Source organism: Tripterygium wilfordii, chromosome 16 (genome assembly GCF_013401445.1).
Source record: "Tripterygium wilfordii isolate XIE 37 chromosome 16, ASM1340144v1, whole genome shotgun sequence".
NCBI classification, from domain to species: domain Eukaryota; kingdom Viridiplantae; phylum Streptophyta; class Magnoliopsida; order Celastrales; family Celastraceae; genus Tripterygium; species Tripterygium wilfordii.
In genome coordinates, this window is record NC_052247.1 from 2,909,268 (window position 1) to 2,923,475 (window position 14,208).

At 36.7% G+C, this 14,208-nt stretch overlaps 3 protein-coding genes across 7 annotated transcripts; 2 read left to right on the forward strand and 1 right to left on the reverse strand.

Moving 5' to 3' along the window:
• The first annotated feature begins 611 nt into the window (after positions 1-611).
• Positions 612-5,336, forward strand: LOC119980560. 2 transcript variants are annotated; one of them, XM_038823306.1, is made up of 4 exons: positions 612-1,031; positions 1,125-1,273; positions 2,492-2,526; positions 2,621-5,336. In XM_038823306.1, exons 3-4 carry the CDS (start codon positions 2,514-2,516, stop codon positions 4,741-4,743), a joined length of 2,136 nt encoding a protein of 711 aa, XP_038679234.1. In that variant the 5' UTR covers positions 612-1,031; positions 1,125-1,273; positions 2,492-2,513; the 3' UTR covers positions 4,744-5,336. The 2 variants fall into 2 exon arrangements, with proteins under 2 accessions (XP_038679234.1, XP_038679233.1); XM_038823305.1 differs by having other exon boundaries at positions 612-1,273.
• Positions 5,337-5,944: 608 nt separating this feature from the next.
• LOC119980234 (protein ENHANCED DISEASE RESISTANCE 2-like) lies at positions 5,945-10,193 on the forward strand. Of its 4 annotated transcripts, none has more exons than XM_038822852.1 (3): positions 5,945-6,736; positions 7,828-7,937; positions 8,318-9,853. In XM_038822852.1, the coding sequence occupies exon 3, from the start codon at positions 8,323-8,325 to the stop codon at positions 9,298-9,300; it is 978 nt and encodes a 325-aa protein (XP_038678780.1). In that variant the 5' UTR covers positions 5,945-6,736; positions 7,828-7,937; positions 8,318-8,322; the 3' UTR covers positions 9,301-9,853. The 4 variants fall into 4 exon arrangements, with proteins under 4 accessions (XP_038678780.1, XP_038678778.1, XP_038678779.1 ...); XM_038822850.1 differs by lacking the exon at positions 7,828-7,937 and having other exon boundaries at positions 5,951-6,210; positions 6,433-6,736; positions 8,318-9,849; XM_038822851.1 differs by lacking the exon at positions 7,828-7,937 and having other exon boundaries at positions 5,951-6,210; positions 6,502-6,736; positions 8,318-9,849.
• Positions 10,194-11,763: 1,570 nt separating this feature from the next.
• On the reverse strand, positions 11,764-13,612 carry LOC119981505 (RHOMBOID-like protein 13). The gene is made up of 2 exons (XM_038824655.1): positions 13,456-13,612; positions 11,764-13,250 (listed from the first exon to the last, which is right to left on the reverse strand). The coding sequence occupies exon 2, from the start codon at positions 12,932-12,934 to the stop codon at positions 12,125-12,127; it is 810 nt and encodes a 269-aa protein (XP_038680583.1). The 5' UTR covers positions 12,935-13,250; positions 13,456-13,612; the 3' UTR covers positions 11,764-12,124.
• Between the last annotated feature and the right edge of the window lie 596 nt (positions 13,613-14,208).

Consider the following 14,208-nt stretch of genomic DNA (forward strand, 5'->3'; position numbering starts at 1 on the left):
ACGTAGAAATTTTGTTTTTTGGTAATCGAAAATGACATCACGCAAGCTTGTTCTTTGACGTCTGATATGAACCTAAAGTAAGACTATCAGACAAACACGCGTAGAAGTTCTCTTTTTTGATAATCAAGCAACATCATACAATTTTGTCCTTTGGACATGTAATATGTGTCTAAATTTGGGCCATCGAATCTGCACGCATAGAAATTTCTTTCATTATGACATGGTAAATTGGGTTCAAGTCCAACACATGGTCACAAGGATATTGTTTTCCAGGAGAATTGACTTTAAAATTTTTCAAATTCAGACGATTTTATCTCTTTGGACATGTAATATGTGTCTAAATTTGGGCCATCGAATTTGCACGCATAGAAATTTCTTTCATTATGACATGGTAAATTGGGTTCAAGCCCAACACATGGTCACAAGGATATTATTTTCCAGGAGAATTGACTTTAAAATTTTTCAAATTCATACGATTTTATCTCAGAAATTTAGTAGAGACTATCACATGAGTGATTACAATTCACATGTTGCATAAACGATTTACCTAAAATCTTTCAAATTCATAGATAGAATTTGGAAGATAAAAACAAAAATTGATCTATCATCTCACACCCAGTCACCCACCGCATGGCGCATCTACCTAGTAAGAATATATCGGTACTATGCATAACACACCGTTCACAGCGATTCTCCAGAAAAATTACATAATTTTTTTCCTTCCCTTGTTTGGTTGCATAGAAAACATGCCAACACTGAGAAAATGCCACTGTTTAAAATCCTTGACACCTACAGAAACAAAATCTTCAGTCAATTAAATTTAGTAATTCCGTTTCGGTTGCTTTTGTCTTCTTCAAAAACCCAGATATTAATGGAGGAAAAAATTTCTCCAAGTTTCTCTCTTTCTCATTTCCCGCTTTTTCTTTCATTTTCTTGGTATCCAAACAATCGACAACTTGCCATTGCTAGTTTAACGGTCCAGATTGTGCTTATTGAACGGTTCAGATCCAACTTGCCATTGCCGAATTGTTGTATGTGAAAATACATGCCGGCTTTTCCGCCTATTTTTACAACTGCTAATGTGTTTGCTCTGCTAACACTTGGTTTGATTCTTGAAAATCAAGGAAAAGGACATGGTGGTGCGAGGAAAGTGTGGTGAAGGGGACGAGGAGACCACCTTCCATTGATGAGTTAAGCTCTAAACCTTGACCTCTGTGAAGGGCCAGAGATCGACACTCTTAGTAACTCTTAGTAAACAATCCCTTATTCTAAGGTATTCTGAGTTTTACTGTGATTGTCTTTCTATTTTCTTTTTTGAATGAATATGATAATGCTTCTTTGCAAGTTCTTTGATCCTTCTGGGTGTCTCAATTTCATTTCCTCTGTTTATAATTCTGAATCTTCAGTGGATTTTTGGAGTTTGGAGTTTTTTCAGTATTGACTGGCTTGGATTCATCTGATAATTTGTAGATAGACTTGCTACCCATGGGTCTGCTTTGCTTGGATTTTGGTTAGATTGCTTTGTCATCTGACTTTTACAGTTTTACTTCAAATGGGGAGTGATTAGGTATCCTTGATTCAAATCGATTGCAGTATGATGTCTTAAAATCGAGCCAAGCAGGCCACGATTTGATGAGATCATGTGACTGCCTTAGCTATTTTGTGAATGGGAGTGCAAAACAACTTGTGGATAGCTTAGGAAGATCTCTACTGCTAGGAATAGGACATGAAATAGCTGCATTAGACAGAAATTTATTTGGGGCATACTGACTCAGACTTAAGTCTCTAGCAATAATCTGAGGCTCACAAGCATCATCATGGATGGTTTGTCAAATGTTTTTGGCAAATGATTTTCCCCTAAGACTTCTCATGCGTATGCGAATTTGGTATCTAATATAGCACAACCTTTGGTCCAAGTACATTAATGTATGCAACATTCAACTTCTGTTCTACCTAATATCTATTTGCTTTATGCTATCCTTGGTTTTGCACATACCCTTTCTGTTTATACTTTAGATCCTATTAGACACATGATGTGAAAAGAGCTGGCATTGTGCTTGAAAATCTGGACAGATATATATGGCATCAGATGTTGTTTAAACTTAGTGCAAGATTCAGTTCCTGCCTTCCTCAAAAAAAAAGTTGAGGATATAACCCCATAACTTATCAAAAAAATATGGTGTTCAAACTCATGAGGAATGAGTATTGGCATTTGGATCTCAGGATCTCATTTAATTTAAATTAGGGGTGGGGTTGGTGAGGCTTTGGTGGTCTTCATAATATTAAAATTAAGGACACATAACACCTTGATCTGTTTGAGATATTTCGACTATATTTGATCACGACAAATGCTTTTTGGTGATGACTGATGAGACAATTTGGTTCAATTTTCAATATTTTTTTCATAAGAAATTTGTCAATATTAACACCATGAAAGAAAATGTATTCTCAATCCCTCTCTAAGCCTTCTTTTTTATGCCCCTTTCCTCAGGTTGCTGCACATTCTCAAGAGCATGATAGGTGCTGGTAAGCTTTGTTCTTCTCTGGATTTGCTAATCAATCAATTAATTTGCATCCGTTCTTCCGTTTTTTTCTAACAAATAGTATGTTTTGTGTTCAGTCATTGCAGGTTTTATATCTTCTAGGGATAGGAGGCTGGTTGAGATCTTCCCTAAAAGTTGGAGAGAACTTTGGAATGAGTGGGAGATCCGCGGACTGGTTCTGATCAGCCTCTCTTTTCAGATAGTGCTCATGGTGCTGGGCAATAGGAGAAAATACGTGACAGGAAATAGGATTTCAATCATCCTTTGGCTCGCCTACTCATCAGCAAGTACAATCGCAACTGCATCACTTGGCATCATCTCTAATGAAGGAGGAGACATAAACGATGGTCCATCAAATCGAAAAGATGTGATATTGGCATTTTGGGCTCCATTTTTGATATTGCATCTTGGTGGCACTCAAAGTATTACTGCATACTCATTGGAAGATAATGAGTTATGGCTGAGGAATGTATTCGGGCCTTTACTTCAGTTATTATTGGCAATCTACGTCTTCCTCAAGTCCTGGATGGACACGCCACTTAGTTTCCTAGCTATTCCAATGTTCATAGCTGGGATAGTAAAAAATGGAGAGAGGATATGGATTCAGTGGTCAGCGAGTATTGAACGATTTCAAGCATCCATGCTTCCTCTTCCTGACCCTGGACCTAGCTATGCTAAATTCATGGATGACTACTTATCAAAAACTGCTGAGGGATTTGATATATCATTGGAGAAAGTTGTTGAAGGGTCTACAGTTTTGTGTTACTCTCCGAAAGCTGTGGCAAATGACATTGTTCCAGATGGGGCTACATTACGTGACGGTATTTACTTATTCGATATATTCAAGAAGTTATTTGCTAATCAAATCCTTAGCTTCCAAGATGTCAAGATTAGTCGATCCTTCTTTCATGACAAGGATATGAATTCGGAGAAAGCCTTTAAAGTGATTGAGGTTGAGCTCGGATTGATGTACGATATACTCTACACAAGGGCTGCGTTGAGTTGTACATGGCTGGGTAACTTCCTTCGTTTGGTCAAACTATCCTCCATCATGTTTGCATTTGTTGAATTTCTGTTAATTGACAAGCATGCTTACTTAGTGGTTGACGTGAATATTACTTACTTCTTGCTGGTTGGAGCAATAGCCTTGGAAATATACGAGATACTTGTTATGCTCCCATCTGATCATACTATGTTTTGGTTGAGTAAGCACAATAAGTCACTTGTAGATTTTGCTTACAATGTCATCTTTCATCTCAAATATTGGCTTCAATGGTCTTCTTTGATTGCTTTCAACAAGCGCTGGTCTAATACCATGGGAAGCTACAACTTAATAAGTTTTTGCCTCAAAGATAAGCCTACAAAGTGTGCTAAAATTCAGAAGTTCTTATTTATTTACGAACTGCTAGAGAAGCATCGCTACCAATATTTTCGTCTTGTCTCTGAAGATTTGAAAAACTTAATTTTTGAGCAGCTTATGAAGAAATCAATGGGTGCCTTGAATATTATGGTATCTAAGCAATTGTGTGATCAAAGGGGTGATCAAGTACTTAAAGATATGTGTTGTTTTGATGATATTGGTTGGAGTGTAGAGGTGGAATTTGATCAGAGCATTCTTTTGTGGCACATTGCAACAGATCTGTGTTATTCTATTGATCTAAACAAGGATGCAAATATGGTTGAAAATCGGAACTGTAAAAGTAGCAAATCTATTGCAGATTATATGTTGTATCTTCTGGTCATGCGTCCTTACATGTTGCCTAATGGGATTGGGCTAATCAGATTTCAGGACACATGTGCAGAGACCATGGAATTTTTTCAAGAAAAAAGACACATATTGAAGAGAAGCCATGCCTGCGACGCATTACTCCAAGTAAACACAAAAGTTGCTCCATCTGAAGTGAAAGGCGACATATGCAAGTCAGTATTATTTGATGCCTGTAGGCTTGCCAAGTATATACAGTCCGTGGAGATGGTAAATCAGTGGCCAAATGAAAGGAAATGGGAAATGGTTAGTCATGTGTGGGTGGAGATGCTATCTCATGCTGCCAGTCAGTGCCAATGGTTCAACCATGCAAAGCTCCTCACACAAGGAGGAGAGCTGCTTACCCATGTCTGGCTTTTGATGGCTCATCTGGGTATAACTGAACAATTCCAGATTTCTCATGGCCATGCAAGGATTAGACTGGTTGCAAGTTGAAAGTTGGCTAATTATGAATCATACACTTGGCTTCTATTTGCCAAGTTATGTGTTTCTGGGGGGTTAAATCATCTGCGACACAAAACAACATCTGAATCTGCATGAATTTTATTTTTATCTACTGACTGCTCATATCATTGCTGCACTTCTTCCTGGAAGTATCATAATCATCGTTACTTTTGATGCTATGAACCACTGGCATGCCTAAGCAGCAGAATCATGACTCACTGTGCACTACATGCTTTACACACTTCTGAACGAGCTTTGAACGCATTTTTGTCAGGTGACAGAAACATATCCATTAGCATCTTAATTTACAATGTTGAATTTAAGAACGATTGGTGCTTCAGATGCATTTTGGATACAACTCTAGGTATGAACTCCAAGGAGCTTAATCCAGCATCATGATGGTATGGATTTGTTTACATATATTGCATGAAGTTTTTACTTATGTTTGATGCAGTTGTTTTGACTTTAATCATGTCCCATCGTGCAGAATGTATAAACAGTGAATTAAATATGTTTGCTATAATGCTATTTCAGTTTTTTGTGGAGTAGAATGCTGTTCTTCCTCCTTTCTTCTCCTGGGTCAATAAGCAAAGCAAATATATATACATGCGAATGATTGTCTTCTCTCTCTCTCTCTCTCTCTCTCTCTCTCTCTATATATATATATATATGTTATTGAGGACTGATTGAAAAATCGAGTGAAAACCTTGGAAAAACTATCAAACTGTTTATTTTTATATCAAAAAACTTTATTGTGAACACCTTATGTGTTTATAATTAATGACTATCTCACCTGTCATACATATAGGACCTACATACCACATGGCAAGTACGTTGAAAACTTGTTCGAGAGTAAACTCTTTATTGGAGAAAAAATTGGACTATTCGGAGAGAACAGTCCTAATTATGGAATTAATCAACAACATGACCAAAGTTCGCATCCGTCTTTGGCCGGTGGGTGTACCTACACGTGAAGAAAATGATGTTTACAATTTAAGGAGCTCGTATGAGAGTAATTAGAAAAAATAGAGAAATCTAAAAAATGAAATTAACAATAATTGGGCAAGCAATATATTTCAATCATATCATTTGGAAAATTGACATAATTAACTAATTATTTCAAAATATATTATCATTTGGGAAATTGATATAATTAACTAATTATTTCAAAATATATTATTCGTAGCATAAAATAAAATATTAAATAAGGAAGATAGAGTTGGAATGACCATCCACTTCTTTTGCAAATGGATTTCTGCATTAAAGAAATCCAATCCAGTGAATGATTTGTTTCTTCTGGTTTCCAGGCATCAATGATTTCACTACAATACAAAATCATCCAGGTCAAGAGAATCTATGAGTTCAGTAACGACTCGGTGAGAATCAATCAACGAGTTGAGCACATCATCGGAGATTGTGTTGGATTGTGAAATCAGTGCATATGATTTTGGATATCTGGTAAGATTCCGACGCCCTCGCTGGAGGTGATAACGGCGACACTGGTACAAACTGCCGGCGACGTTTTCTTTGGTTTACCATGTTTCGGCATGTAGGAATATGATAACCCTAAGTCCTAACAGGTCCCTTGAATAGTCAAAAGTCATTTACCGGTTGTTGCCTGTTGCGTCAATTTTGCCTTTACGCGTCTCAACTTACTAGACTTATTATTCCATCTTTCAGTCCACATGGAGTGCCGTTGAAGAAATTACCGTCCTCTAACGCTCCGTCTCTTTGAATCTTCCTATGCAGTAGCCCTTCGTCCGTTGGATCGAATAACGTGATTTCCCAATAAAGCACAAATCGAAAGGGAAAAAAGCTGGAAGAAGTAACTTCTGGAGGAGGCTTTGTTTGAATTGAAGCTTTCCCAAATAAAATCACAAGTTACAATCAGACGGAACCCCTAATTTGTTATCTCTCAGTTCCTTCACAATTAGTGCTTCTTGAGGAGCATCTGTTGCTCAGAGGCGCTTCTCTGCAACTCAAGGTTTGTGTTTTATCCTTATAATAGTTTCAATTATCGTATGTGTTGAAGTTTATTTACTGGTTTTTGGTCTTTTGAAACTTCAATTTTTAATTTTTGCGAACCGGGGTTGGTGAAAGGATGATGGGATTCATGGTTTTTTTGGTATTCTGTGCTCCTTGTGGGAGTAGTATAATAAAAATTCAAGTGGGTTCTGCTAGTTCGTTGTTGTGTTTCTTTGTATTTCATGCTGGTGGAAGAATGCTCAAAATTCAAAACCCCTGTTAATGATGAAGGATCGGTAATGTGTCTATCCACTAATTAGAATAGGGTTTGTATCTATCTTTCTCATAGCAAGTGGCAACCCTATCCTTGAACAAATTGTCTTGTTTCTTATCATATCCTTCATTAAAAACTTATAATTAGAATAGGGTTTGTATCTATCTTTCTCATAGCAACCCTATCCTTGAACAAATTGTCTTGTTTCTTATCATATCCTTCATTGTATTGTCATGCAATCCAACGTAATATTCTCAATTCTGTTACATATTTATTTTGGAGTTTGTTGTTGCTTAAACGCCAACATTTTGTACTTTGTATCATTGTGGGGTGTGTAGCAAACCTATATAGTTCATTTGTAAACTTCTGGAGTATTTTTTGCTCAAGAAAAAATCCCCATATGTACTCTCTTCATCTAACCAACTTTACTCCCGTGGAATATCTTCATCTTAATCTCTTCACCATTCTGCATTATTGACCCAAAATTCTTTACAATGTTATATTTTAGTACCTCTTTCTCACTTATTTTGTTTTGTTCCTCATCGAAACAAATAATTGACCAGATTCAGAATAGCTGTTCCTACTGTTAAACTCATAACATTGGCACAATTTATCTTTGGAGCACTGTTTTGGGCATTTTGTTTTGCCATACCTTTTTGTCATTGATGATATCATACTTGGTATTTCAACAATAGGTAATTCTCAGTTCATATAAAGTATTACCTTCTAGAACCTATTCACTTCTATTGGCATGTTTTTTAGGGAGTCTTTTCAATAAGCTTTAACTGTTGTCCCACCTTAAAATGACCAGGAATGTTTTATCAAAACCACTGCAGGTCTGTGGAGTTGGCGAACCGTAGTCAGGATGAGCCCACCTATCAACTTGTCTCTAGAATAAAGACTAGCATCACACATATCGTTCTGTTTATTGTTTGTAGTGTTGAAGGTCGCCTCATCTAATATCAATGCTGGCTACTAGAAATCTATTTTATGCTTTATGTTATGGATATAGCCTATCGCAAATGGAAAAGTAAAATAAAGCTGATATTGACTGGTGGAAACTCTTGTAGGGAACATAATTACAAGTTCTTGAAGAACCTTAATGTTTCAGTTTGGATGTATTTAATGTCCTATCTTGCTTAGATAGTAATCTTTATTATTGTTTGTGCATATTACATTTTCTCTGACTACTCTGTTCACTATGCATGGTTATTTATGCGCTAAAAGCATTACAAGATTGTAGCAACTAGCAACTAAACAAAGTAACTGCGTTATTTTATTGCATTTATTCAAGTTTATGAAAAGATGTAAATTCTTGTCAAACAGGACATATGGACAGCAGTGGTGGCAGAAATGAGCCTGATTGGATTGAAAGAGTGAAGTCAGGGGGTTCGGTTCCATTACTTGGACCAGATATTTGCTCATATGGGTGGATGTCACCGCCTGGAGAAAAATTCATGGTAAGAGGTCCCGAATACTTGTCAACCAGGAATAAAATCCCTGGTGGTGAATATCTTCTGAAGCCTCTTGGTTTTGATTGGGTTAAAGGCTCTGTAAAGATTGGGGATGTCTTGAATCATCCAAACAGCCGTGTCAGGAAGGTCCTTGAGGAGGAGTTTCCAACTGGTGATAAGCCTTTTGTATGGGCTTTCAATCTACAAGTCCCAAGCAAGGATAACTATAGTGCTATAGCTTATTTCATAGCAACCAAGCCTATTCAGGAGGGATCCTTGGTGGATCAGTTCTTAAAAGGGGATGATGCTTTTAGGAATTCTCGTATGAAGTTGATTGCCAACATTGTCAAGGGCCCTTGGATTGTGAGAAAAGCAGTTGGGGAGCAGGCCATATGCATAATTGGTCGTGCTCTTTCCTGTAAATATTGTGTTACATACAATGCTTTTGAAGTAGATGTAGATATTGGATCATCCATGGTTGCAGCAGCAATTGTTCATCTAGCATTTGGTTACGTCACGACACTGACAGTAGACATAGCTTTTCTTATCGAGGGCCAAACGGAATCAGAGCTTCCAGAACAAATCCTGGGAGCTGTCAGATTCTCTGAATTGAACCCTGCTTCTGCTTCCTCAATTGAACAATCATCAGATGATAGTGCTGGTAACTTGCAGTCTTTGTTGCCAACACGTTTTTGGAAGTCAATTGGACAAGGCTTCTCTCAATATTTCCATCCGGGTGCTCAAGAAGGCGGTTCTAACTCTGGCTCAGCCCATGCCAATGGAGGAGTTGATCATGAAAATAGAAATGGAGGAGTTGATGATGGAGGTAGAAATGAAGATATAAAGAAATGGTAAGTGTTTTGCAATGTGACTACCTTGTAAGTTGCTAAAAAATGCGGGTTGAAATTCATGTTTTCCTGTAAGAATCAAAATTTGACATCAGTTTGCTTCCAGCGTTAGAAGACCTTTACAATTTGGGTTGCTAATTTGTTAGGTGTACAAAATGTGGCGTCCTTTTCCCAGAAAATTGTCTTTTTTGGCATAAAGTAAATATTGCATTCTTCTTTAACATCTTTAGGATAGTATTTCTTCATCACTCTATCAAACATTGCTCTTTCTTTGCTTACTTGGAGGCTACGGCATACTTTAGGGTTTAGGCCCCTGGAATCTGCTCTCCGTGGGCTGAAGAGTCGGTGTGTATATCTCTGATAATTTCTTATAAAATATTGGATTAACCTAATTTACGTGGTGGTGCCTCAAGGTTTGCAACAATTACTTCTTAAATGTGTATATTCGTTGACCTTGACGTAGTCAGAAGTTTTACAGATAACGTGACTGGATCACATTATTACTTATGGATACTAAACCTTTGATATTTTGCAAGAAAATCCTCCTTTGCTTATTGCTGTGAATGTTATATCTGCAGATAATTCAGATGCCCCAGACAGATTGTGCCAGCCCTTCAGTTGAAAAAACATTGATACTGGTTGAGGTGGGGCACGCAACGAGGCATCTATTTATTGATTAACAGCCTTTGCCATTTGTTCTAAATTGATTGCAGTCTCTGTATACAATATTGCCCAGGCAGTCTCTGATTTTTAAGTTATTTGTTGGCAAGATGTCAATCTGTAATTACTACTTACTAGTTGATTTCCCTGATTTATTCATGTAAATTGTTTGATCAAGTGCATCTTGATAACAAACATTCTTTCATTGAAGATAGAGAGTAGAATTTGCTGATCTTGGTCCCTTAGTTTGTTAATTTTCTCTTCCAGCTTATAATTTACTTATTAAAGCTGGTAGGCTGGCTTCACAGATATGGAAGACCTCAATATACTGAATAATCTCTGTGAGCGAACATTTAGTAATGATAGATTGTTGTAAGAATTGTTCATCAGGGATGACTTATGTTGGAGATGTTTTAAGTTTAAGATTTTAAGATTAAGATTTCATCATCACTGATTGACTAATCGTCAATGGCATTCTTGAATTTGATTTTCGGGTTATTCAAGCCTTTGTGCTTTGAAAAATGGGCTAAAGTGGCCCCTCATGCTAACTTCAATCATAACGGAGCTGAGATGGTAGTTAAAAAATTGAGCTGGATTTTCGGATAAATTCCTAATCGCTGACTACGTGTACACATCTTTAACCAATAAAATCACGACACGTCTCAAAATATTATTATATAGTTTAAAATATATTACACAACAAGACCATGTTACAGACTTAACAGTATTAGTGTTAGCTTTTTGATTGAAGGGTTCTCCGGTCTTTCCCAATGACATCAAAAGACTAATTCCACAACATCCAGCAAAAGCAGGAAGTCTGCAAAGTGTACTTAAAACAATTTTGTAAAGACACATCAATATACTTAACAATTAATTTTGTCTAAATCTCTGTCTAAAACCAGAAGAAGAAGGAAAATGGAGTTAAGTATGCAACAAGAGAAACGTCTTAGGCCTAATTGATAGAGAAGAAGAGAGACTAAGAAGCAGAGAAAGGAAAAAAAATGGTTTGAATGTGCAGTAGGAATAGTTGAGTGAAAAAGCAGTAGCACTATAGCAGCTAAAAGTGCATGTCCAACTCTAGTGTCCCTCTAAGATACATGTAAAGCTAATTTATCATACACAGATGGTACTGGAAAAATTATATCAAAAATGCACTTCAGAAACTTTGGACTCCCAGTAACTACTTAATCTATCCTGCCAAATATTCTACAAAAATATTTATATAAATAAACCTTTTCTTACCTGGAAGACCCTCTCTTGATGCTCGCGAAGGCTATCCATCTTAACAGTTCCACCAAACATGTATATGGAATTAAAAGCTTCTCATAAAAATCATTAGTTGCATGAACAAGGAACAAACCTAATTTATTCAGCAAAACCATGATCAACAGCAGGAGGTGTATATTGTCACTATCATCTGCTCAACCTCATGTGTGCACGCTATGGCTGTACCCTAGCTCAGCTTCTTAATTGAAACTAAAATATAAGAAATTCAAAATGGAAGGCAGGTTCCTTTTGGTTATATGATTCATTCAATAATCAGAAAAAAGGCCAGGTGAACCATAATACAAGCATGTTTTAGCAATACCCCAATTCAACTTGTTGGAACATATGCAACTTTATCTGAAAGATAACTACAAGCATCTTCAACATACTTTCCATCTCACGATGAATGCAAAATTAAAATTGAAGAAGAAGAAATAAACAATGAGGAACTTATTGCCATATAATTACTCAAAAAGCAAGTAAAGGCAGAATCAAACTACACGAAAATATGAAGTGAAAAAACAATCTTTTCTCTGCTTCTAAATGAAATTATAACATGTTAGGTATTCAAAAGAATCGGAGTATCAAGATTTCTTAACAAACAAATTTAAATTAAAAAGCAAAAGTTGTTCAGTAATACAACAACAATCACAGGACAACAATGATGACCATAAACCATAATCTCACATACAACAGGAGAAGGTAACAGAATAACAGCACACATTAGGTCCTCTTACATTCAAAAGATTGTAGCTGAACTGGTTACTTTGATGGTCACAAGCATCCTAGAAGCTCCAAGCATAAACAACTAGTTGGGAAGATAAAACCGCATAGTTTCAGCATATAATGACTTCAGAGTCTGTAAAGCTGACTACCCCAAAATGGCATAGACCTTGACAGGAAAGTTACACAAGTTCAACATTGCCAACTGGTAGTGCACTCATTTGCAAGGTTCTACCATTTCCAATGAACCGCACAGAAGGCAAGGACGGATCTGTAACTGATTCAATTTCAATAAAGTCAAAATCATATGCACCAGATCGCTTCAAACTGAGGACAAATGCAACCACAATCCATCCCAGCATTGAAATTGCCCAGAAATTGTTCATCCCATGAATCAATCCCCAAGCTATAGCGTACCCAACAATGATCCCTGATAAATGCCCCAGGAAACTAGCTTGTGGTACAATAATGGAAGTAAATACAAGTGATTCAAAAGGTGCAAAACTAATAGGAAGTGAAAGAAATCCAAATAGATCCAATTTTGAAGATGGCTGCTTTGCAGAGAGAATCGTCATCCACCCAAAGACGACACAAGAATATCCAACTGCTGTGACTCTACGGAAATACTCAAGCTTGAATCTTTGTATTAATACATGATACATCCCTAAAACGAGCAAACCAGAAAAGACTACCAAGATAAGTGTATAGTGAAGATAATAAGTGACCCCAAGGCCCATGTTCCCCAATTTTTCTACAACTCCAAGACTCCAGAGTGCACTCATATTGAAAACCAGATGAATAACACTAATATGTGAAAAAGCTGAAGTAATTATCCTCCAATGGTGCCCTTCAATAGCAGTCTCATAACTTAAGCCGACATGTGAATAACCAATGTTCTTTTTCTGTAAATAAAACCATATTGCGCTGCATATCCCTATCATACAAGTTGTAGCTGGTTTCTCCAAGATCTCATAATGCAATGGCATTCCCATCTTGAACAAATTCAAAATACCTTCTACTTCCTTTCTGCAAATACTTCAGTTCTGTTCTTTTTTCTTAATCCTTCAGTTCAGCAGTTTAAAACGCTAAATTCAATAATTCAGGGATTAAGATGCTAACATAGTAACGCTGGTAAAACAATAGCTCCAAAAAATCAAGCCAATCATGGGTTCACCTCTAAACCCCAAAGATCTTCATGTAACGCAGAGCACCCAAATCAAATCTCACCAATTTCAAGATGCCCAGATCACAAGAACACTACAAACTAAGAACTTTCACAAATCCGACCATCTCAACACGAAACGAAACCTATGAAAGGAAAAAACCAGACAAAACAAACTTCCTGAATTGATATCCAGCAAAATAAACAAACTCCATGTACAAACCGAACCCAATCGAGTAAAACTCAGAAGTTCCGCGTGAATGAAAAAAAAATGAGCGCAAAGTGCGACGAATCAGGGATTCGAGGAACCGAACACTAAGAGGACATCGGGGGTTTCCAGAAATTTCTCACCTGAGACATTCCAAATCGATACTCAGACCTTCCTGCTGCGGCTTCGGTGGCTTAAACTTTCTGGTTTTGCAAATACATCCTCTTTTGTCAAAATTTCAAAATCGAATTAACATTACAAAGATGCCCTGAATCTTTTGGGTCTTTTGCCCTATCCCCATTTTCGTAATTTTGTTCTAGGACCAGTAATAATGCAAAGATATTAAATGGGTTAATATCACTTTAGCACACCGAAAGATAGTCAGTGTTTCAATTTACACACTGTAGTTTAAAATTTTTCAATTTGGTCACCCAATGATAAAATTATTTCTCGAGCATATTTTTCCACTTTGAGGCAGTCAAACTGCACATGTGACAATCAATATTTGGACAGTCAACATGCTACATGTACAGTTTGACTGCCCCAAAGTGAGAGAATATGCTCGAGAGACCAAGTTGAAACAATTTTATCATTGGGTGATCAAATTGAAACATGTTAAACAACGGTGTGCAAATTGAAACACTAACTATCTTTTGATGTGCAAAAGTAGTATTAACCCGACATTAAATTGTCTCTCTCTTTTTAAAAAAAAAAAATAACATCGACAAATATGTTTATCACTAAGATCGAATCGAATATTGAACACACATATATTTAACTCAGTCGATTGTCAACCGAACCATCTTATTGGTTCAAAGATAGTAGATTGTGCTACTATAGTTGTAGAGTATAAATATATAAAAAAAAAAAACTAAATTGGATGGTGCCCCTCATCA

Excerpts from the sequence above, each read along its gene's own strand:
- LOC119980234 (XM_038822852.1), top strand. The coding sequence starts at position 8,323 with ATGGACAGCAGTGGTGGCAGAAATGAGCCTGATTGGATTGAAAGAGTG.
- LOC119981505 (XM_038824655.1), bottom strand. The coding sequence starts at position 12,934 with ATGGGAATGCCATTGCATTATGAGATCTTGGAGAAACCAGCTACAACT.